Source organism: Scyliorhinus canicula, chromosome 19 (assembly GCF_902713615.1).
Source record: "Scyliorhinus canicula chromosome 19, sScyCan1.1, whole genome shotgun sequence".
Lineage (NCBI taxonomy): Eukaryota > Metazoa > Chordata > Chondrichthyes > Carcharhiniformes > Scyliorhinidae > Scyliorhinus > Scyliorhinus canicula.
In genome coordinates this window covers 57,192,145-57,217,433 of record NC_052164.1, presented here as the reverse complement: position 1 = coordinate 57,217,433, position 25,289 = coordinate 57,192,145, and the positions used below count along the sequence as shown (strand labels likewise).

The window sequence follows — 25,289 nt, the reverse complement described above, 5'->3', positions numbered from 1 at the left end:
AAATCTCGCTTTTGTTCATGTCACGTTTGTAGCCCGAGGAGACTCCAACTCTTTCGGGTGAGCAATGATTCCTCCCATGCTGCCTTGTGGGTTCGAGATGTGGAGGAGCAGGCCATCTGCATAGAGGAGATTATGCTCTCTGCCTCCTCTATGGATTCCCTTCCAGTTGTTTGCTGTCTGAGCACAATTGCTAATGGTTCGATCGCTAAGGCGAACAGAAGTGGGGATAATGGGCATCCCTGTCTGGTGTCCCTGTGCAGCTGGAAGTACTTAGAGCTGGTGGTATTTGTCCGCACGCTCGCCATGATGTGCGACTTCAGCACATCGTCGTCACCGGAAGTCCTTTTTGCCGATAGACGTGACACTAAACTAAATAATAGTGGCTTTATTAAGCATAGGTGTAAAAATGACAGGCCAAAGATCAATCAATTACTTCATTATGCTCGGAAAAATAAATGTCTCAGAATAGCTTCACTCAGAGTTGCCAATCTTACCATTGACAATGACTTATTCAATTGAACGATGAACAAACTTGAGGGGCACAATAGCTCCTCTCAAAGAAGGGTTGGAGAGTAACAGTGAGTGAAGATACTGAACTTGGAGAGAAGGGGAGGGATGGAGGGTGCGGGGTGATGTATCCCTCTGCTCGCTGCCCATTACAGTTGATAGAAATTCCTAAACTTGAAACTCTACCCAAGGCCAACAGAATCTTTGTTCTCAGGAACACAAGAGTTCCTGGGCTGAAGGAGGAGTGATGGTGGGATTGGAGACTTATTGGTAGCATTGGAGACTCACGATGCCGTGTTACTGATTTTTTTTTCTGTCTCCCTCACAGATTGTAAAGAAGACCAGTTCCAGTGTGGTACGGGTCTGTGTAAATCCAACTTCTGGAAGTGTGATGGTGTCAACGACTGTGGTGATAACAGCGATGAGGCAAATTGCCGTAAGTACCTTGTCTTTCTGGTTCCTCAATCACCATTATATCGACAATGGCATTCTTATCTATTATTGTCCCATTCCCCACTCTCTACCACTCCCACTCTCATTTTCTTGCTACTTCGCCACTCTGTCTCTCATTATCCCTCTCTCTCTCTCTCTCTCTCACGTCCACTCTCCCGCCTGCCCTGACCTCCCCCCATCCACCTGCTGCACTCTAATGCTAACACCCACCCTCGCATGCATACTCACATGTCTTCCCCACCTCTCTCACTGTTGCTTCCAGACTCCTGTCTCCACGAGGCTATCTGTGTAATCTGGAAAGTAAGAATAACTTGATTGTTACATTGGTCGCATTTTGTATTTTTCAGAGTGTGATTCTGAGGAGATGAAATGTGCGAATGGCAAGTGTGTCCCTGAGGAGCAGAAATGCAATCTGGTAGACGAGTGTGGAGATGGAACTGACGAGAAAGACTGCAAAAGCGGTGAGCAGTGGGATCTTACACTTAGAAATCATTCTGTATCTATTACTGTATCTGTCCTGGCAGTGTTTGATGGAGACAATATAGAAGGAGCTTTACTCTGTATCGAACCCTGTGCTGGGGCTGGGGGTATAGGCTGGACCCAAAGAAAAGGCATCAGCTCACCGGAAGAGCCCCTCTACAACTAATACTGACAGAGTAATAATGGTAAAAGCCAGTTAAAGTTCTGCCATTGAGTTAACTATAAAGGATATAACAGCAGAGCATTTAGAACTACATAATTGAGCAGAGTCAGCATGGCTTCATGAAGGGTAAATCATGCCTGGTAAATTTATTAAAATTCTTTCCGGTGGTAACTCACAAGGGGCCCATTTAAGATAGATGGGGAGGAATCTCTTCAGCCAGTGAGTAGTGAATCTGTGGAATACTTTACCATAGAGAGCTGTAGAGGCTGGGGTGTTAAATTTGTTCAAGATGTGGATATGCCGGTGTTGGACTGGGGTGAGCACAGTAAGAAGTCTTACAACACCAGGTTAAAGTCCAACAGGTTTGTTTCAAACACTAGCTTTCAGAGCACTGCTCCTTCACCTGCTGGACTTTAACCTGGTGTTGTAAAATTTGTTCAAGGCTGAGATAGACAGATTTGTAATCAGTAAGAGAATAGAGAGTTATGGGGATAAGGCAGGAAAGTGGAGTTGAGGATCATCACATCAGAGCAGTCATGATCTCATTGAATGGTGGAGCAGATTCGATGGGCTGAATGGCCTCCTGCTCTGCAGAAGTGTTTGGGGATATCAATGAAACCCTGTAATGAAACCCTGCAATTCAGCCCTGTCATGATATACAAACATGCACATAATGAGATACAGACAGGCAGCCAATGAATACAGAGAACAGGACATAACCAATCAGCAGGCAGAACAGTTGGAGGTGGTTTCCCACTATAAAAGGCACGAGGTACTCACACTCCACCTCTTTCCACTGGTGACATTTACAGTGTGAGTCAGGGTGTACATATCATATAACTTCTACAGCACGTGGCAAAAAGCTAGTCTGGTTCAGTCAGACAGATTAATCATACTAGGTTAGCAGAGACTCGAACTCAGAGGATTGAGCTAACGGTGTGACGGGTTCAATAAATCATATTGAACTAACTTCAAGGTGTGGAGTATCTCTCAGGTAAAGCTGCATCCAGTTGCAGCCCATGTTATCTTACTCTGCTTAACACGACAGACCCTATGATAACGAACGATATGCCTGATCTGTTTCCAGATTATGGGATGCTGGATAAGGGGTCTGGTATCTGTACTGAGTGTTGTTTTATTCCTTTATGTTTTAATTGAAGCCGTTGATCAGGAAACATTTGAACTGTGAGGTGGACTTACCGGCTGACTGTTGGATTGAATGTTTGCTTCCTCTGTATAGGAAGCCATTCGGTCCCCTGCACTACTTATACCTACAAATGTAAGAATGATCTCTGCATTCAAAAGAAGAATCCAGAATGTGATGGAACAAAGGATTGTGCAGATGGTTCAGATGAACAGAATTGCAGTAAGTGTTCTTTGTGTTGCATCCAACCACTCAGTTTTCTGTGTTGCTTATTATTGTTGGCTGAACTAAATCCCTTCCACCTTTCCCAGATTGGGGGCGATGTTATCCATTAGCTGATGAGAAAGGAGCAGAAGTTGGCCATTTAGCTTTCTCTGCCTTTCAATAAGATCTTGATTGGCCGAACCTTGGCTTGGGAAGATGGTGTGTTGTGGTAATGTCATTGGGCGAGTAATCCAGAGGCCCAGGCTAATGTGCTGGAGACATGGGCTCAAGTCCCACCACAGCAACCTCCTGGGATTTAAATTTCATCAACAAAGTCTGGAAATTAAAAGTTAGAAATCATTATCGATCAGCATAAATATATTCAATGATCCTGCTCTCTGGGAAAGAAGGGAGTCTGAGAGGAGAAACATATCCATCTGAAATAGGTGACCCTGATCTTTAAACTATTCCCCCAGTTCTGGATTCTTCTATGAGGCAAACATCCCCTCAGCGTCTACTCTGTTAGCAACCCCCGCCCTCCCAGCCAAACCCCTCCAGTATGTTATGTATTCCAATTGTTTCACCTCTCATTCTCTATATACCCCATTAACATTTCAATGAAGGTCAACATTCTGTTTGCCTGCGTCCTTATACCTACATACTGACTTCTTAAGATTCAAGTAGAAGCACATCCAGATCTCTCTGTCCTGAAACACTCCAGAATCCGTCTCCACTTTCTGCTTTACTGTTCTTCCCACCAAGTTGGGCATTTACCCACATTATGCCCCATTCCCCTCCGCCTCACTTAACCTGTCTATATCCCTTTACAGGCTCTTTGTACCCCTCACAACCCCTACCTATCTTCATATCATCAGTAAATCTGGGTACAATATACATGGGCCCTTCATTGATATAGATTGGTTTGCATATTTAATTCCCTAGTCTCATCCTCCAAGAGGCCAATGCTCATTTTAGCTACTCAATATTTTTTTATATACTTACCGAGGTTCTTGCTGTATGTTTTCATAGTTCTTGCTTTTTTGTCACATTCTAATCTCTTGCTTTTTTTTGATGGTCTTTTGCAGGTTTCTAAAATGTTCCTAATCTTTGCAGCATTTTTCCCAATTTGATACCTTCTATAATTAGCTACACGTGTATATTATTCTCAAAGTTTTTCATTCTCAGTGGAATATGCGTTTGTTGAGTTATGAAATGCTTCCTCAAATGTTTCTCCCTCATCTTGGGCGCGATTCTCCCAAAGGGAGACAAAGTGCCGACGCCGGAGTGAAACCCGGAGTGTTTCACTCCGGCGTCGGAGGCCGCTCCTCGACCCCTATTCTCCCATCCCCAGGGGGCTAGGAGTGGCGGCGTGTCAATCTCGTGTGTCGGGCCTTGGCGCCTGCGTCAAAGAGGCGCCGCCGGCTGCATCATTCAGGCTGCGCGGTTGCTGTCCTCCCCTCCGCCGCCCCGCAAGACATGGAGGATTGATCTTGCGGGGCGGCGGAGGGAAAAGAGTGCGTCTTTCAGAGATGCTGGCCTGACGATCGGTGAGCACCGATTGCGGGCCAGACCCGTCCTGAGCACCCCCCCAGTGCTCGATCTTCCCACCGCCCCCCACAGGCCCCACACGCAGCAGTCGCGCACTATTTACGCCGGCAGCGACCAGGTGTGGTTGGCGCCGGCGTGAACCGGTCGTATTAGACAGGCCGCTCGACCGGAGCGGCGATTCTCCGAGCGGCCTGTCGCAAAACCGACACGCCATTTGGGGGGGGTGGGAGAATCGCGTGCAGGTGGCAGGGCGGTGTGGCGTGAATCGCCCGGCACTCCCGCAATTCTCCCATCCGGCGTGGGGGGTCAGAGAATCGCACCCCTTACCTTTTAATAATAAATGATTTAAGATTGTTTTAAAAAAACAAGGAAATATGTCACTGGTGAGTAGTTTTAGTATCCCCAAGAGTAGCTACACTGTAGGACACTGTAGGATAAATCAAAAATAATATGTGCTGCTAGTATATCCCATTTCCTCAGGCCAATTCTGCCTACTCTGTCTTCATGTCATTACAGTTTCTTTATTTACGTTTAAGACTCTAGTTTCAGACCTAAATGTCTCAATCCCAAATTGAATATGAAATTCCATCATGTTATGTTCACTCTTGCCTGACGAATGAAGTCTGATTAATCCTGTCTCATTTCACATTACCATTTCTAAAATAGCCTGCTCTCTGGTTCTAGAACATACTGTACTAGTATGGGGCAGCAGGGTAGCATGGTGGTTAGCATAAATGCTTCACAGCTCCAGGGTCCCAGGTTCGATTCCCGGCTGGGTCACTGTCTGTGTGGAGTCTGCACGTCCTCCCCCTGTGTGCGTGGGTTTCCTCCGGGTGCTCCGGTTTCCTCCCACAGTCCAAAGATGTGCGGGTTAGAACATAGAACATAGCACAGAACAGGCCCTTCGGCCCTCGATGTTGTGCCGAGCAATGATCACCCTACTTAACCCACGTAACCGGTATACCCGTAACCCAACAATCCCCCCATTAACCTTACACTACGGGCAATTTAGCCTGGCCAATCCACCTAACCCGCACATCTTTGGACTGTGGGAGGAAACCGGAGCACCCGGAGGAAACCCACGCGCACACGGGGAGGACGTGCAGACTCCGCACAGACAGTGACCCAGCCGGGAATCGAACCTGGGACCCTGGAGCTGTGAAGCATTGATGCTAACCACCATGCTACCGTTAGGTGGATTGGCCATGCTAAATTGCCCGTAGTGTCCTAATAAAAGTAAGGTTAAGGGGGGGTTGTTGGGTTACGGGTATAGGGTGGATACGTGGGTTTGAGTAGGGTGATCATGGCTCGGCACAACATTGAGGGCCGAAGGGCCTGTTCTGTGCTGTACTGTTCTATGTTCTATGTACTGAATATAAACCATAAAATCATCATCCAGACTACCTTTGCTGATTTTAAGCTGTACAATCTAAAGACTAAAATTGCAGTGCCTTTCCTGGAAATACATATTATTTTTGGGTGATATGTTGCCCTACAGTGTAGTTACTCTTGGGGATGCTAAAACTACTCTCCAGTGACTTCTTTCTTTGGCTTTTTGTTTATCTTCACCCAAACTGATTCTCTAACATGCACATCTGAGCCTGTTCTTATGTTCTTATGTTCTTAAGATCATTTCTCACTGTTATTGATCTTGTGATTTTTTAACAGAGTGACATCTCCTTTTCCGTTCTTTCTATCCTTCTGAATTGTGAAATAATCTTGAATATTCAGTTCCCAGTCTTGATCATTTGTAAGCTGATCTCGAATGACTATCATATAATAAAGCTATATCAGACTCATTCATTTCAGTTTGTGCTATCAATTCATCTGCCTTTACTAGAAAGCTTTTTTAACAATGAATACAACTGAAACTACACTAATGTTGCACTTAAGTTAAATGATAAATGCAAACTTGTGTAGATTCTAAAAAGAGATCAACCCTGAAAATGCCCTCATTGCCAAATTCCATGACTTAAACATTCTGTCCGTACACAACTCTGCTGGTTGGGCAGGAGTGCGAGCATGATCCCTCACCACTAGGGTTTTGGGGAAGGTGTAGGGTTTTCAACTTTCTCCATTGTGTGAGAGGATGAGGAGCTGGATGGGGTACAGTGTGTAAGGGTGGAGAATTAGCTGTGTGCGTGCACGGCTGTGTGCGCGCGCGCCCGCGATCGTGTGCGTGTGAGACTGTGACTGCGAGTGTGCGTCAGACTGTGAGTGGGATTCTCCGTAGCCCAACGCCAAAATCGGGATCGGTGATGGCTTCTGACGCCGGATTCGGGGCAAGTGCCGATTGTATGCCTGTTGCCGATGGTCTGCCCCTTCCAACTCGGCGTCATCAGGAGGTGCGCCGCGCGCATTTGCAAGAGCGCTGGTACGTCATCAGTTTGCCCACCCATGTTGCTCCGCCCTCGATGGACTGAGTTCCCGACATGGGCTACGTGTGGTCCCTGCGGTCGGGAACCCGGCGTGCCCAGGCGCCACCACAGTCTTCCTTGATTCGTGCGCTGGCTGGGTGGCTGCTGTTATGGCTAGGTTGGGGGGGAGGGGAGGGGAGAACAGGGAAGCCAGAGGTTATGTAGGGTATAGGGTCAGGGTGAGTAGGATAGGGTTCCAGCACAGCCGTCCCCAGGTTTTCCGGTGCAGCTCGTCAGCCCTGCGCATGCGCGGCCTGGGTCCTGCCGATTTTCCGGCTGATCTCCGAGCGATTGCGCCAATGTTCCCCCTCGTGAATCACTCTAAACCTATGCCACTGGTGACTGACCCCTCCACCCTGGTAAAGAGTGCCTGTCCATCCACTCTATCCATGCCTCTCATAATTTTGTGGACCTCTTACTGGTCACCCCTCAACATCCGTTGTTCTAATGAAAACAATCCAAGTCTATTCAGCCTCTCCACATAGCTAACTCCCTCCAGACCTGGCAACATCCTGGTAAACTTCCTCTGCACCCTCTCCAAAGCCTCCACATATTTCTGGAAGTGTGGCCTTACCAAGATTCTATACAACTGTAACATGACTTGCCATAATCGATGCCCCGGCCAATGAAGGCAAGCATTCTGTATGTTATCTTGACGTTATCCACTTGTGTTGCCACCATCAAAGATCTGTGGACCTGCACACTCAGATCTCTCTGACTTTCTATATTCCTAAAAGTTTTACCATTTACTGTATAATTTCCCCTCTATGTTAGACCTACCAAAATACAGTACCTCACATTTGTCCGGATTATACACCATTTGCCATTTCTCTGCCCAAGTTTCCAACCTATCTGTGTCCTTTTGTGTCCTCTAACAACCTCAACACTATCTGCCACTTCACCAAACTTGGTGTCAACCGCGAACTTACTAATCAAACCAGCTACATTTTCCTCCAAATTGTTTATTCCTGTGGAACCATCCAGTGAGTAAGTCAGGGCCACTGGATGGTAGTCATTGAGGCACGTTGCCTGGTTTTTCTTTGGTGCTCTTGATGGTGGTCTTCTTGAAGCAGGTGGAGACCTCAGAGCGGAGTAGGGACATGTTAAAGATGTTCGCAAACACATCTGCCAGCTGGTCCGTGCAGGCTCTGAGTGCATGACCAGGGATCCCGTCTGGATGCCTTACGAGGTCGACCTTCTTTCAGTGGTCCAATCCTTTCTCTGGCCACCCCCGTGCTTTTTACATATGAATAAAAAGCTTTGGGATTCACCTTGATCTTACTTGCCAAGGAATTTTCATGACCCCTTCTAGCCCTCCTAATTTCCTGCTTAAGTACCTCCCTACTTTTGTTTTTATTCCTCCAGGGTTTCGACTGATCCCTTCTAGGCCGTACAAACGTCTCCTTTTTCTTTTTGATTAGATTCACAATATCCCTCGTTATCCTAAGCTTCCCATACTTACCATTCATTCTTTCAGGAATGTAACTCTTCTGAGTCTTAATCAACCATCTCTTGAAAGACTCGCCCAGTGCCAAAGAAGAACCAGGCAACGTGCTTCAATGACTACCGTCCAGTGGCCCTGACTTACTCACTGGATGGTTCCACAGGGATAAACAATTTGGAGGAAAATGTAGCTGGTTTGATTAGTAAGTTCACGGATGACACCAGTTTGGTGAAGTGGCAGCTAGTGTTGAGGTTTGTTAGAGGACACAGAAGGACACAGATAGGTTGGAGACCTGGGCAGAGAAATGGCAAATAGACTATAATCCGGACAAATCATCGTTGGAGGTAAATACCCTCCAACAGCCACACCCAATCCAAATTATTCAATTCCTGTCTAATGTTATCGTAATTTGTGGTTGTCCAGTTTTGCACCTTAACCCGAGGGTTACCCTCATCTCTATCCAAAAGTACCCTAAAACTTACAGAATTGTGGTCACTACTCCCAAAATGTTCTATTAAAACCTCAACCACCTGTCCAGGCTCATTCCCCAATACCGGATGCAGTACTGCCCCTTCCCTAGTTCGACTATCTACACATTGCATCAAGAAGCCTTCCTGGATGCACTTTACAAACTCTGCCCCATTCAAACCCCGGCACTAAATGAGTCCAGTCAATCTAGGGGAAATGAAAATCCCCTACAACAACAACCCTGTACTTTTGCACCTATCTAAAATCTCTCTACCTTTCTGCTCCTCCATTTCTCGCTGGCAGTTGGGGGATCTGTAATAAGCCCCCACATTGCGATTTCCCATTTCCTGTTCCTGAGCCCTACCCAGATTGCCTCATTGTATGAGCCCTCTGAGGTGTCCTCCTGCAGTATGGCTATAATATTTTCCTTAACCAGTAATGCTACTCCCCCACCCCTTTTACATCCCCCTCTATCTCTCCTGAAACATCTATATCCTCCAACATTCAACTGCCAGTCCTGCCCTTCCTTTAATCATGTCTCTGTGATAGCCACAACATCGTAATTCCAAGTACTAATCAGTGCTCTATGTTCATCTGCCTTACCAGCTAGACTTCTGACTTTGAAACAAATACACTTCTAACCACTGCATTTGAGGAGAAAGGGCGATGTTGTTGTTCTCTTAATTTTGTTCTCTATTTCCCTTTCAATTATTACACCTTCTGAGCTAATGCTCAGATGGGGAGTTCCCATCTCCCTGCCGTACTCGGTACCACTCCTGAGTGACTCTAGTGTGGGTGAACAATGGTGGGCAATTAGGGTATGGAGTGGATAATGAGGGTGGGGGGTTGGATGGGGTACAGTGTGGGTGAATGAGTTTGGGGATTGGAAGGTGTACAGTGTGGGTGAATGAGGGTGGAGTACAGTGTGGGTGAATGAGAGTGGGGGGTTGGATGGGGTACAGTGTGGGTGAATGAGGGTGGGGGCCTGGATGCGGTACAGTGTGGGTTAATGAGGGTGAGGGGCTGGATGGGGTACAGTGTGGGTGAAGGAAGGTAGGGGGCTGGGTGGGGTACAGTGTGGGTGAATGAGGGTGGGGGGTTGGCTGGGGTACAGTGTGGGTTAATGAGGGTGGAGTACAGTGTGGGTGAATGAGGGAGGGAGATTGGATGGGGTACAGTTTGGGTGAATGGGGGTGGGGGGCTGGGTGGGGTATAGTGTGGGTGAATGGGGGTGGGGGGCTGGGTAGGGTACAGTGTGGGTGAATGAGGGTGGGGGGGCTGGATGGGGTACAGTGGATGAATGAGGGTGGGGGGATGGATGGGGTACCGTGTGGGTATATGAGGGTGGGGGTTGGATGGGGTACAGTGTGGCAGTGTGGGTTCATTGGGGTGGGGGTTGGATGGGGTACAGTGTGGGTGAATGACGGTGGGAGATTGGATGGGGTACAGTGTGGGTGAATGAGGGTGGGGTACAGTGTGGGTGAATTAGGGTAGGGGTTGGATGGGGTACAGTGGGTGAATGAGGGTGGGAGATTGGATGGGGTACAGTGTGGATGAATGAGGGTGCGGTACAGTGTGGGTGAATTAGGGTGGGGGTTGGATGTGGTACAGTGTGGGTGAATGAGGATGGGGTTTTGGATGGTGTACAGTGTGGGTGAATGAGGGTGGGAGATTGGATGGAGTACAGTGTGGGTGAATGGGGGTGGGAGGCTGGGTGGGGTATAGTGTGGGTGAATGGGGGTGGGGGGCTGGGTGGGGTACAGTGTGATTGAATGGGGGGTGGGGGCTGGGTGGGGTACAGTGTGGGTGAATGAGGGTGGGGGGGCTGGATGGGGTACAGTGGATGAATGAGGGTGGGGGGATGGATGGGGTACCGTGTGGGTGTATGAGGGTGGGGGTTGGATTGGGTACAGTGTGGCAGTGTGGTTTAATTGGGGTGGGGGGGCTGGGTGGGGTACAGTGTGGGTGAATGTGGGTGGGGGGATGGATGGGGTACAGTGTGGGTGAATGAGGGTGGGGGCTAGATGCGGTACAGTGTGGGTGAATGAGGGTGAGGGGCTGGATGGGGTACAGTGTGGGTGAAGGAAGGTGGGGGGCTGGGTGGGGTACAGTGTGGGTGAATGAGGGTGGGGGGTTGGATGGGGTACAGTGTGGGTGAATGAGGGTGGAGTACAGTGTGGGTGAATGAGGGTGGGAGATTGGATGGGGTACAGTGTGGGTGAATGGGGTGGGGGGCTGGGTGGGGTATAGTGTGGGTGAATGGGGGTGGGGGCTGGGTGGAGTACAGTGTGGGTGAATGAGGGTGGGGGGGCTAGATGGGGTACAGTGGATGAATGAGGGTGAGGGGATGGATGAGGTGCCGTGTGGGTGTATGAGGGTGGGGGTTGGATGGGGTACAGTGTGGCAGTGTGGGTTAATTGGGGTGGGGGTTGGATGGGGTACAGTGTGGGTGAATGAGGGTGGGAGATTGGATGGGGTACAGTGTGGATGAATGAGGGTGGGGTACAGTGTGGGTGAATTAGGGTGGGGGTTTGATGTGGTACAGTGTGGGTGAATGACGGTGGGAGATTGGATGGGGTACAGTGTGGGTGAATGAGGGTGGGGTACAGTGTGGGTGAATTACGGTAGGGGTTGAATGGGGTACAGTGTGGGTGAATGAGGGTGGGGTACAGTGTGGGTCAATTAGGGTGGGGGTTGGATGGGGTACAGTGTGGGTGAATGAGGTTGGGGGGATGGATGGGGTACAGTGTGGGTGAATGACAGGGGGGTACAGTGTGGGTGAATTACGGTGGGTGATTGGATGAGGTACAGTGTGGGTGAATGAGGATGGGGGTTTGGATGGTGTACAGTGTGGGTGAATGAGGGTGGGAGATTGGATGGGGTACAGTGTGGGTGAATGAGGATGGGGGTTTGGATGGTGTACAGTGTGGGTGAATGAAGGTGGGAGATTGGATGGGGTACAGTGTGAGTGAATGGGGTGGGGGGCTGGGTGGGGTATAGTGTGGGTGAATGGGGGTGGGGGGCTGTGTGGGTGAATGGGGTGGGGGCTGGGTGGGGTACAGTGTGGGTGAATGAGGGTGGGGGGCTGGATGGGGTACAGTGGATGAATGAGGGTGGGGGGATGGATGGGGTACCGTGTGGGTGCATGAGGGTGGGGGTTGGATGTGGTACAGTGTGGCAGTGTGGGTTAATTGGGGTGGGGGGGCTGGGTGGGGTACAGTGTGGGTGAATGAGGGTGGGATATTGGATGGGGTACAGTGTGGGTGAATGAGGGTGGGAGATTGGATGGGGTACAGTGCGGGTGAATGAGGGTGGGGGCTGGATGGGGTACAGTGTGGGTGAATGAGGGTGGGGTACAGTATGGGTGAATTAGGGTGGGGGTTGGATGGGGTACAGTGTGGGTGAATGAGGGTGGGATATTGATGTTGTACAGTGTGGGTGAATGAGGGTGCGGGGATGGATGGGGTACAGTGTGGGTGAATGAGGGTGCGGGGATGGATGGGGTACAGTGTGGGTGAATGACGGTGGGAGATTGGATGGGGTACAGTATGGGTGAATGAGGGTGGGGTAGAGTGTGGGTGAATTAGGGTGGGGGTTTGGATGGTGTACCGTGTCGGTGAATGAGGGTGGGGGTTTGGATGGTGTAGAGTGTGGGTGAATGAGGGTGGAGGTTGGATGGTGCACAGTGTGGGTGAATGAGGGTGGAGGTTGGATGGGGTACAGTGTGGGTGAATGAGGGTGGAGGTTGGATGGGGTACAGTGTGGGTGAATGAGGGTGGGAGATTGGATGGGGTACAGTGTGGGTGAATGAGGGTGGAGGTTGGATGGTGTACAGTGGGTGAATGAGGATAGGGGTTTGGATGGTGTACAGTGTGGGTGAATGAGGGTGGGAGATTGGATGGGGTACAGTGTGGGTGAATGAGGGTGGGAGATTGGATGGGGTACAGTATGGGTAAATGAGGGTGGGGGTTGGATGGGGTACAGTGTGGGTGAACAAGGATGGGGGGGCAATTGGTTGGGGTATAGGGTGTGAGAGAAAGGGTGGCTTGATATTAATGAACATTGCCTAACAGGAGCAGGAATAGGTCTAACATTAGGGTTAAGCTGACCCTAACCCCTCTACCTTGGGCATGACTTTGAGCCATTTTCACATTGCCTGGAAGGACCTGATCCTTGATCGCCATATCGGCCCTCTACCATTCCGATCCTTGTCCAGCGTTCTTGGAATCATGACGGGATTGGGGAAGGGGCTTGTGGTCTGGTCCAGTAATGAGCTAGGGAAGATCTAGATATGCTGTGACCTCTAACTTGGATTCCTGATTTATCTGCAGGTTGTGGGTCTCGGCCATATAAACACTCTCGAATTGTGGGAGGCGTGGATGCGGAGGTCGGTGAATGGCCTTGGCAGGTCAGCCTTCATGTGAAGGGGTATGGAAACACATGTGGAGCCTCTGTGATTTCCGACCGCTGGCTTGTATCAGCCGCGCACTGTTTCCAGAATACTGCAAAAATCAAGTGAGTGCTCAACTGACATTCATAAACTCTGAGGTTCTACCCCAGCATTGAGTTCTGCATTTCTAATTCTGCCTTTTGCCTTCCTGGATGTGGAGCTAGGAGGGAGTGCGGTGGAACATGGGAGGACACGGGATTGAGGGGTGGGTGTTAGGATGACAGAAGATCAGGGGAGGGTGAGGGAGATGGTAGAGGTACAAAGAGAGACAGATGAAAGAAAAGGGGGATAGTTTGGAAGAGGTGGAGAGCCGCTCTCTGCTCTCTTCCCCTCAACATCACTGCCACCCCACCCACCACTTCCCGGATTTCCCTTCTGCAGTCAATGGTCAGTCCTCTTTTTACCGAGAGCGTCTGCCCACTCTCCCCCCACCTAACCCCACAGTAAATCTGAAATTCCCCATCCCTGGAACAATTTCATCAATAATGTCTGCACCCTCTCCAAAACTTCCACCTCCTTCCTTTGGCACAGTGCCAAGAATTGGACATCATATTTTAGTTGAGGCCAAAGCAGTGTTGGTTCATCAAAGCCTCCTTGATGTTGTACTCTATGCCTCTATTTATAAAGCTAAAGATTCTGGCCTGGATTCTCTACCTCCCACCGCTGATAGCAGGGTTTCCTATGTGGCGGAGAATTTAAATATCAGGATCATATCAGGCTTCGGCGGCTACTGATCCAATCGAGATGTTCCGACCCACCGCTGGTGATGGGATCGGGTTTTGTGCCCGCGTGCCAGTGGTAGGATGTAAACGAATGCAAATGGTTTTACTGACCCATTTAGTGGGACCGACACCCTATTCCCTGGCCCTCTTGGTTATCTGGTCCCCTGGGCCGGGAATTGCTACAGTTATCTCGCGGTGGGCCAAGCTGCAGCCTCTATTCATTCATCTGCCTTCATGCAAACATCATCCACATCAAACAGCAGTGAGTGTATTGCAATCACACGCTTGAGTGATTGGAATGCACTTACCTCTCTTTTATTTATTTATTTATTTTTTTGTTCATTTAATGGATCAATGAAGATTTACTTTATTCTGCAGCATTGTTGGATAATCCACTGATTAACATATTTAGACATTTAACTGGCAGAATCACATGCCTAAATCTATAATCAAGGGATCCTGCATGTAACAAACAAAATAAAACAAATGTGAGACTCTCACTCTATAAAATCTGAAAAAGCACTGGTAATAGGTTCAATTCCACAATTAACAAAATGTGCAAAAGATCAGTCTGGTTTAATGCAGCAATGAAATGAGATTTGTAAATTGTGTTTCTCAAACAAGATGACTCATTCTTCATTTCACGATTACCAGGTTTCATGTGTATATGTTCCTTCTGTCAGTTCTCCTTTCTTGAACAGGCACTCGGCTACATGCTGCTTGGTACTTTCTGCTGTCTTTTCTTAGAAGGAATGCCAGTTTGACGGAATTCTTCCCTCTTCTTCAGATATTCCTGTTTACATTCTTCATATAATGCTGAATCTTTATAATAATAAGGAAGACATTCCTTCAGTGCAGCGTTTTCTTTTCTGCATTTTACAACCATTAAAAAGTCCTCTTCCTGGCAGCATTTGGTAAAGGCATTTTGGGGATGAGGATATCTTTCTCCACATGTCAAAGTAGATTCACCTCTTGACTGGCGGGTTCCATCTTTACTTCCGTGCCGCCACTTACCTCTCTTTGATGTGGTTGATGTTCGTAAACATTGTGGTTTCAGCACTTGGGGTCAGTCATCCATAAAGGAAGATGGCTGAATCAAGGCGACAGTGCTTTGTGGAAGCTGTCAATCACAGTCCACTATGAGAAATTAATGAATGGCTTGCACCTACAGAATCTAGGAGGTTTAAACACAGGTCACAGCTATTCTCTTTCCATGATGTGGAGATGCCGGCGTTGGACTGGGGTGAGCACAGTAAGAAGTCTTACAACACCAGGTTAAAGTCCAACAGGTTTGTTTCAAACACTAGCTTTCGGAGCACTGCTCCTTCCTCAGGTGAATGAAGAGGTAGGTTCCAGAAACATATATATAGACAAAGTCAAAGATGCAAGACAATGCTTTGAATGCGAGCATTTGCAGGTAAATAAGTCTTTACAGATCCAGAGATAGGGGTAACCCCAGGTTAAAGAGGTGTGAATTGTCTCAAGCCAGGACAGTCAGTAGGATTTCGCAAGCCCAGACCAGATGGTGGGGGATGAATGTAATGTGACATGAATCCAAGGCCCCGGTTGAGGCCGTACTCATGTGTGCGGAATTTGGTTATAAGTTTCTACTCGACGATTTTATGTTGTCGCGCGTCCTGAAGGCCGCCTTGGAGAACGCTTACCCACATCATGGCTTACCCGGAGATCAGAGGCTGAATGCCCTTGACTGCTGAAGTGTTCCCCGACTTTAAGGGAACATTCCTGCCTGGCGGCAACCTCTAGCTTCCAGACAGGGGTCCTTTTTCTGGGGGGGATCTGTGGGTAGTCCTTCTAGTTATGGGGTCTCTCTTATGGGGGGAGGGTCATCAGTTAGGGGGTCTCGGGGGGGGTTCATTAATTGAAAAATAGAAGCAGGGGACTTCCGGTGATGTCCATGTGCTGAACAGTCGCATGTCAGGTGGCTCTCCTCCCGTGGATCCGTAAAATAGTAACTATTAACAAAGACTCATCAGAAAACTCGGCAATTAATTCCCTAACCTTAGTAAGATGGGGGAAGGAAGAGAGGGAAGAAAATGCCCGGAAAAAGTCAGTCTAGGGGCCGAACAGAGACCAGAAGTGGAAGGGGCCAGGAACGGCAGCATTTGGACGAGCTGACCAGCGCACGAGGCACCGGACCGAGAGTTTCGCTGGAACGAGAAGGGCAGGGCAGCCACGAACAAACCCCTCCCGCACAGGGGGAGAGCTGGAAGGCATCCTTCTCGGAGGCACTGAGGGACCACCAGCTGGAGATAAAAGCGGACATTCAGGCTGCAGCGAAGGACGGGATGGCTGATACTCTGGCACCGATACAGCTCGCCCTGAGCAGAGCGGAGAAGAGACTGGAAGCCCAAGAGGCGGCCATCAAGGACATGGAAAAAAGCCGCTACCACCAGACGATCGGATTGTGGTACTGGAGAAAGAGGTGGCGAGGTTGGTCGCGACGCAGGGCAGCCTGAAGGGTAAAGTCGAGGACTAGGGGAACTGCTCAAGGAGGCAAAACCTGTAGATTGTGGGCCTACTGGAGGTAATCGAGGGCAGGGACCCCACAAACTATGTGGCCCAGGTGCTGGGCAACCATGTGGGAAGAGAGACTTTCCCCAACCCACCAGAAATAGACAGGACACATTGGTTGTTGGGTCCAAAATCCAAAGCCGGGGAACAACCGAGGGTAATAATAGCCAAACTGCACCGGTACCAGGACCGAGAAAGAATCCTGCGCTGGGCCAGGCAGTCCAAGGACTGCAGTTGGGAAGAACACAGAATCTTTACATACCTATAGAAACGTTTACAGTCAGTTTTTATGTTCCCCGCTAGTTTACTTTCAAATTGCATTTTCCCCTTCCTAATCAATCTCTTGGTCTGCCTTTGCTGAATTTTAAACTGCTCCCAATCCTCCCATTACTTTTTCTTGCTAATTTGTATGTCTCTTCTTTGGATCTAATACTATCTCTTTGTAAGCCATGGTTTGGCCACAGTTCCCTTTCTACTCTTGCGCCAAATAGAAATAAACAACTTTTGGAGTTCACCTATTCGCTCTTTGAATACCTACCATTTCATATCCGCTGTCCTTCCTTTCAGCAATGTTTCTCAGTCCACCATGGTGAGCTCATACCTCATACTCTCATAGTTATCTTTATTGAGGCCAACTAATTTATTTGGAATCACTAGCTTTCAGAGTGTAGCTCCTTCATCAGGTGAGTGACTAACCTGATGAAGGAGCTAGGCTCTGAAAGTTTGTGATTCCAAATAAACCTGTTGGACTTCAACCTGGTGTTGTAAGACTTCTTACTGTATCTTTATTGAGGTTCAGGACCCTGGTCTCTGAATCAATTCTCTCACTATTTACCTTGATAAACAATTCTACCATATTCTGGCCATCCCCAAAGGTTCTTTCACAACTAGATTGGCAACTAATCCTTTCTCATTGCACAACACCCAGTCCAGGATGGCCTGTTCCCTTGTTAGTTCCTCAATATAGTGGTCTAGAAAACCATCCCGTATACACTCCAGAAATTCCTCCTCTATTGTACTGTGACTAATTTGAGTCCCCCAATCTATATGCAGATTAAAGTTACCGATAATCGCAGATGTTCCTTTATCACATGCATCTCTGATTTCCCGTCTAATGCTATTCCCAGCATTAGCATTGCATTTTGGTGGTCTGTATACCACCCCTGCAAATGTTTTTTGTTTCTTAACTCGACCCAGACATATTCCACACCACCTGTACTAATATCTTTCCTCAATATTGTATCAATATTTTCTTTAATCAACAATGCAACTCCACCATCTTTTCCTTTCTGTCTATCCTTCCTAAAAACTGAATAGCCCTCAATGTTTAGTTCCTATCCTTGGTCACCTTGGAGCCATATCTCCATCTCCCAACCATGTCATATCCCTTTACATCTATCTACACAACTAATTCATCCATTTTATTTTGAATGCTCTGCATTCAGTTAGGACGCCTCTTTGGGGCATTCTCCCTATTAAGGGCAAACCTTCCTGCAGTCTGAAAAACAAACATTCTTTTTGTTTCCTGTCACTCAGCTAATTTTGTGTCTATGTTGCTACCGTCCCTTTCATTCTGTGAGCTATAATTTTTCCTCAGAAGTCTGCTGTGTGGAAATTTATCAAATACTCTTTGGAGTTCCATGTCAGCACATCAGTAGCATTTCCCTGTCTCCAAGTCAGTCCAACACGATTTTCCCTGAATCAATCCATGCTGACTTTCCTTAATTAACCTGCCATTGCACAAATAACTTCATTTTGGCCTCAAATATTGTTTCTAAAAGCTTCCCCACTTCCGATGTTAAACTAACTGGCCTGTAGTTGCTGGCTTGTCTTCATGCCCTATTTTCAATGTTTGTTTCCTTTTTGTAACTTTTTAAATCTCCAGTCTGGCACCACCCATGAGTCTAATAAGAAAGACTGGAAAAGTATCTGGCCTCTCTGCAAATTCCACACTCACTTCCTTCCATATTCTTGAATGCGTCCCATATGGTCCTGGGCCTATCCACTTTAAATATAGACAGCCCGCTCAACCCTTTATCAATTTTACACCTATCCGGAGTCTGGATTACTTTCTTTTTCATGGCATGCGTAACATTTTCTTCCTTTGCAAAGTATTCATTAAATACCTCAGCCATGTACTCTACCTCCATGTGCCCCTTTTGATCCCTAAATGGCCCTACTCCAGTTCTTACTCCTTTTGACTATTTATGTTCTAGAAGGAGAAATGATTGCAAGTATATAGGGAAAGAGTGAGTGATTGGGACTGACTGAATTGTTTTTCCAAACAGCAAACACAGAATCAACGTGTCAAATTTCCATTATGATGTGCATTTCAGAACAAAAATCCACAATTAAAAGCACCCCTCGCTGCTGCTATTTTCTGTACCTTTAATGGGAAATAGAACCTTTGGTTTTGTATCTAATGTGATTATATCTATTGTAGCAACCCCGATTGCTGATCTCTCGATTGTATTTCAAATATCTCTACCTGTTGCTATTCGACTCTGCATTACCCTGTTACCATCCTGCCCCACTCCATCACTGGCACCATCCCTCTCTCATCTGTCTCTATTCATTTTTTATTTCTTGTAGATATTCTGATCCTACCATGTGGACTGCATACCTTGGGCTTCATCGTCAGTTGGAGTTGAATGATCATGTGATGCAGAAGAGCATCAAACAGATCATTGTTAATGAAAATTACAATCCACAGACATTTAATAATGACATTGCCCTGTTGGAGTTATCTAGTCCTGTAACCTTCAGCAGTGTAATTCAGCCCATCTGCCTCCCAGATGCAACACACAACTTCCCTGTGGGAAAAAGTATCTGGGTCACAGGCTGGGGGAAACTGAGGGAAGATGGTGAGTGAAGCACCTGGCTTGGAATATTTGATTCCGATGCCATTTTCTTTCATTTGTGCTGTTTGATCCAACCTGGTGTAAACAAACTGTCTAATTAAGTGTGGTGATCTGCATTATTTACTAGAAACATTGATAATAACAGTCCCTCCTGTACCTCAGGCGCACATTGTGCTGGAGTTCTCAACTCTAAAAGGGTTGGAATGTCAATGAAAATTAAGATGTGGAGATGCCGGCGTTGGACTAGGATGAGCACAGTAAGAAGTCTTACAACACCAGTTTAAAGTCCAACAGGTTTGTTTCAAACACTAGCTTTCGGAGCATTGCTCCTTCACCTGAAGAAGGAGCAGTGCTCCGAAAGCTAGTGTTTGAAACAAACCTGTTGGACTTTAAACTGGTGTTGTAAGACTTCTTACAATGAAAATTAAAACAATCAGAGTTGGTAGGGTGGGGAAGGCTGAAAGAGTGTTTATGCTGCCGACAGTTTAGATGGTGGGAGGTCTTCCCCTTCCCAGAGGTTTACAGCTCTTTGCAGTAAGTTATTGGCTCTCACAGTGGGTGGTAAGCATTTATAAAGGGAGCTGGGTGAGTTCCTGCAACAGTCAATATCACTGGGTTCATCTTTGGTGCTGGAATCCCATTCTCAAGTGGCTTATGATTATTGGTAAACTACGTGGAGAGAATAATGTTCTCCTTTTCCTCCTATAGGTCCTGAGGCCAAAGTGTTGCAGAAGGCGGAGTTACGAATCATAAAGAGACAGATCTGCAATTCATTGCTGAGCAGTGTTGTCACCTCCCGCATGATATGTGCTGGATTCCTGAGTGGAGGCATCGATGCTTGTCAGGTAAGGTGACAATGTTCAGACAACCCTTTCATATACAGAAGGTGATGGGAGGTTAGGGGGAACCAGTTCTTTAGTCTTCCAGATAGAACTTGTACTAACACTGACTTTCTGTGATGATCCCAAGGGTTGATTGAATTCTTTGAGGAAGTGACAAGAAGGGTGGATGAAGGTTGTGCAGTGGATGTGGTGTATATGGATTTTAACAAAGCGTTTAACAAGGTCCCACATGGCAGACTGGTCAAAAAAAATAAAAGCCCATGGGATGCAAGACTAACTGGATAGAAGGTTTGCTTAGTAACAAGAAACAAAGGGTAATGGTAAAATGATATAGATGGGGTGGTGGAGTGGGCGATAAAGTGGCAGATGGAATTTAACACCGCGAAGTGTGAGGTCATGCATTAGGGAGTCAAACAATTAGAGGGAGTACGCAATGAACGGGAATATACTAAGAGGAGTAATGACGTAAAATCTTGGCATACAAGTGCACAGGTCCCTAAAGGCAGCAGTTCCAGTAGACAAGATTGTAAAGAAAGCATATAATAATCTTCATTAGTGTCACAAGTTGGCTTACATTAACAATGCAATGAAGTTGCTGTGAAAATCCCTAGTCGCCACACTCTGGTGCTTGTTTGGGTACACTAAGGGAGAATTCAGAACGTCCAATGCACCTAATAAGCACTTATTTTGGGACTTGTGGGAGGAAACTGGAGCGCCCGGAGGAAACCCACGCAGACACAGGGAGAACGTGCTGACTCCGCACAGAGAATGACCCAAGCAGAGAATCGAACCCAGGTCCCTGGCACTATGAAGCAACAGTGCTAACCACTGTGATACCGTGCCATCTGATGTATGGAGTGCTCCCTTTAATTGGCAGAGGTATCGAATATAATAGTAAGAATATAATGTTGGAATTGTATAAAACAATTGGCCACAACTGGCAGTTCAGGTCCCCACATCATTACAGCAATAATTTTTCAAATAGAATCTCAAAAGCAAAATCTTGCAGCTCCTGGAAATCTGAAATAAAAACAAAATGTTGGAAATATTCAGCCGGTCGGGAGAAATAAAATTACTGTTTCAGGAATGCACCTATTAAGCATTTATTTTGGGACTTGTGGGAGGAAACTGGAGCGCCCGGAGGAAACCCACGCAGACACAGGGAGAACGTGCTGACTCCGCACAGAGAATGACCCGTGGGCAGCACGGTAGCATAGTGGTTAGCATCAATGCTTCACAGCTCCAGGGTCCAAGGTTCGGTTCCCGGCTGGGTCACTGTCTGTGCGGAGTCGGCACGTCCTCCCCGTGTGTGCGTGGGTTTCCTCCGGGTGCTCCGGTTTCCTCCCACAGTCCAAAGATGTGCGGGTTAGGTGGATTGGCCATGCTAAATTGCCTGTAGTGTCCTAAAAAGTAAGGTTAAGGGGGAGTTGTTGAGTTACGGGTATAGGGTGGATACGTGAGTTTGAGTAGGGTGATCATTGCACAACATCGAGGGCCGAAGGGCCTGTTCTGTGCTGTACTGTTCTATGTTCTATGTTCTAATACGTAGAAAACATTTTAGAAAATAGAAGCAGGAGGAGGCCATTTGGCCCTTTGACCTGCTCCGCCATTCATTATAATCATGGCTGATCATCAAGTTCAATACCCTGGCCCTGCCTTCCCCCAGCTCCCTTGATCCCTTTAACACCAAGAGCTATATCTAATTCCTTCCTGAAATTATGCAATGTTTTGGCCTCAGCTACTTTCTGTAGTACTGAATTGCGTAGATATACCACTCTGGGTTAAGAAAATCTCTTGTTCGGGATTCTGTAACCGGAAATTCTCACACTGACTTGTTTCCGTCATGTGTAATTAATCCACGCAGCAGAGATGACGGTGCTGGTGAGTCACTGCAGAGTCTTCAAGTGGTCCAGAGGCATTGGGGATATGCAAATGGGCGGGGGGGGGAACGGTGGGAAAGAGAGCAGGGGATCAGCATGTGGGGAGGGGTCTGAAGGGGATGAGAGGCCTTGGGGGTCTCTGAATGGCTTGGGGTACTGGGAATCGGCGAATAAGGGAGGGGTTCTGAGAGTGGCGAGGGATTTGCAAATGGCGTGGGGTCTACAAATGGAAGTGGGGTTGGGGATCAGCGGATGGAGGAGGGGGTCTGAGACTGGCAGAAAGACATTGGGGCTCTGTGAATGGGGGAGGGGCTGTCGATCAGTAAGTGAGGGAAGGGGTCCAAGACTGGGTGAGCGACATAGTGAGTCTGTGAATGGGAAAGGGGTTTTGGAAGGTCTGAGTCGGAGAGGAAGTTTGGGGATCTCTGAATGGGGGAACGTCTGTAAGTGGGGGTGGGGATTTGGTGATCTCTGGATGGGCGGGGGTCTGAGTGGGGGAGTGCGTGGGGGGGTCTCAGGATGTGGGGGGTCTCAGGATGTGGGGGGTCTGTGAGTGGGACGGGGTTCTCTGAATGAGGGCTTCTGAGTGGACGAGGGAGTTTGGGGGTCTCTTGGGGGGGGGGGTCTGAGAGTGGGAGAGAGGGTCTCTGGATGGTGGGGTAGGTCTGAGAGTGGGTATCTGGATGAAGGGGTCTGAGTGGGGGAGAGTTTGGAGACCTCTGGACTGGGGGGAGATCTGTGAGTGGGGTCTCTGACTGTGGGAGTCTGAGTGCGAGGGGGTTTCTGGATAGGGGTCTGAGTGGGGGAAGGGGGTCTTTAGTTTCGGGGTGGGGGTCTGTGAGTGGGGTTCACATGCTCTGCCGCATGGAATCAGTTACTGTTGGGCTCACTCAGAAAGCAGCTGCTCTGTCGGAGGAGGGAACCTCGATGCTGGGTCCATCTGACCTGTTTTCAAACTGAGCAAAATTAGCCTCTGGAAATGGAGAGTTGAAAAGCAAATGCTGTTCAATACAAACTACAGCAGTGAATTTGTTTGATTTGAGCTCTAGCAACCAAACCATCATTTGGCTGCTGTTTATTGGTCCATGATGCTAATAATTACTTTGCATTTTCAGGGTGACTCTGGGGGCCCCATGTCCAGTGTGGAGAAAAATGGTCGAGTGTTCCTGGCCGGAATTGTCAGCTGGGGAGATGGGTGTGCGAGAAGAAATAAACCAGGGGTCTACACCAAGGCTTCAAAGTTCCGGCAGTGGATCGCGCAGCATTCTGGAATTTAGTGTGTGCTGAGGGTTACCCTGCCACATGGCTTATTCTTTTCAGATTCTTACTCCGCCCTGGGTTTAACCCCTGAATTGATCCATCACAGAGAACTGAAATCCGGAGCACACTTTCACTTTTACTTGTAAGATATGATGTCCCAATTTGTAGATAATGTATAACATTTCATGAAGGCATTCCATGTACTCTGTGGGTCGTTTGGCTACTTACCACGTTACTGAACCAATAAGTACTCAGTGTAATGGCCATGTAAGTAATAAGTACATTCACCTGGGATATTCCAGAGGGTTCTACCTCCCTCCCCTTCTGCACATGTCAATAGTACAATGGATGGATGGATTGCATGGGGATTGTGGGGGGGAGAAGGGGCAGCAAGGGAGAGTGGTAACTGGGCTGTGCTGGGGGAGGGGGGTAGGTTGATGGTGTAGGCTGGGGGGGCTGGGATGAACTGTGCTGGGAGGGGAGAGGGTACACAATGTGCCTTGTAATCTATCAGTTCCCTTTGTAAAATAATAACAGGCCCTCTGATGTTCTAATGTTTTTCCACTTGTTTGTAAGATGTATTTACTTTGATTATCTGCATTACATTTATTCATAAATCTGTTGGGAGCCAGAATTATCTTTTCGGGATTAAATGCAAAGCCCATTTAAGGGACACTGGGACCTCCTAGTAAACCCTGAAGAATTTTACTGAATAACAGTTGACTGCGAGCTCTGATGAAGGGGTTTCTAAATCTCTTTTGCTATATTGGCTGGGGTGACAAATGCACGAGTGAGTGACTTCACTTATTGTTGTTACTCTCTAAGAATCACTCATCCTGTTCAAACATTCAGCTGCAACTTGCTTCTCTGACCTTTGTCTTCAGCCAGAAAGTAGATGAAGTAAAAAAAATCCGGAACAAATACAGTCGATCAGTTTAACAAGGGTTTCCAGTGTGCAAATTCAAGTGTTCAGATACCCAAAGCAGCATTGGTAATGACTGTGGACTTGTTGTCAAAGCATCTTCCTCAATCTAGATAGGTGAACCAAAGCTGGCCATTGAGAGTGAATCTGATTTTACCATTAAGGTGAGGTGTAATGGAGACACTTGGTTTTAAGCAGTCTTGGCTCAGTGTGCTTTTTGACTAATGCTGGGCAATGTTTTTGGGTCTGTGTGAAAGATGCGAGTCAGAAAAATGAAAGTGCCTCTTGATGTAATATGCCTGTTGTTTTAAATCCTACTCTCTGGTTTTACACTAAAGGGAGAGTAGGAATATTTTTATGGCTACAGGTTCTTGCTCAGCAATATTTTTATATTCAAATTTTCTATAGGAAATAAACGATACTTGAGTGTCTTATTTGGTGTTTGGGATTTGTCCCATTGTCATGTCTGATCATTTCCATTCATACAACATTCTTTACCTTGATATTTTTAGGGTTAACATCACTAAGCTGTAATCAAAGCTTTTGATCCTTTAGGCATGTTTGCACCTTCACCCATCCACAGTCTCAATAAATGGAAGCACAGTGACCTAGTAATGGAGTTCTACTGTAGGTTTAGGTTGCATGACCAACAGGAGCTTGACAATGGCATTAATAATGTAGTGCATTGATCAATTAATGAATGCACTTATAGTAGGTCATAACATCAGAATTAGCAGGAGTAGACAAAGTTGACCCATCAAGCCTGCTCATTACTCTTAATTTGCCTTCTTTAGCAAGTATTAGGACTGAGCTTAAGAGGAACTTCTTCACCCAAAGGGTTGTGGATCTATGGAATTACTTGCCCAGTGAAGCAGTTGAGGCTCCTTCATTAAATGTTTTTAAGATAAAGATAGATAGTTTTTTGAAGAATAAAGGGATTAAGGGTTATTGTGTTTGGGCCGGAAAGTGGAGCTGAGTCCACAAAAGATGAG

At 47.4% G+C, this 25,289-nt stretch overlaps 1 protein-coding gene across 1 annotated transcript in view; it reads left to right on the top strand.

Moving 5' to 3' along the window:
• The window catches only part of LOC119954151 (suppressor of tumorigenicity 14 protein homolog), a 50,668-nt gene extending 25,931 nt beyond the window's left edge, over positions 1-24,737 (top strand). The window contains exons 5-11 of the mRNA XM_038779104.1: positions 836-943; positions 1,308-1,421; positions 2,844-2,969; positions 13,160-13,343; positions 19,125-19,396; positions 20,102-20,238; positions 23,231-24,737. Of these exons, the coding sequence (XP_038635032.1) occupies positions 836-943; positions 1,308-1,421; positions 2,844-2,969; positions 13,160-13,343; positions 19,125-19,396; positions 20,102-20,238; positions 23,231-23,392 (1,103 nt within the window). The 3' untranslated portion in view covers positions 23,393-24,737. The remainder of the gene's footprint in view (positions 1-835; positions 944-1,307; positions 1,422-2,843; positions 2,970-13,159; positions 13,344-19,124; positions 19,397-20,101; positions 20,239-23,230) is intronic.
• The last annotated feature ends 552 nt before the right edge of the window (positions 24,738-25,289 follow it).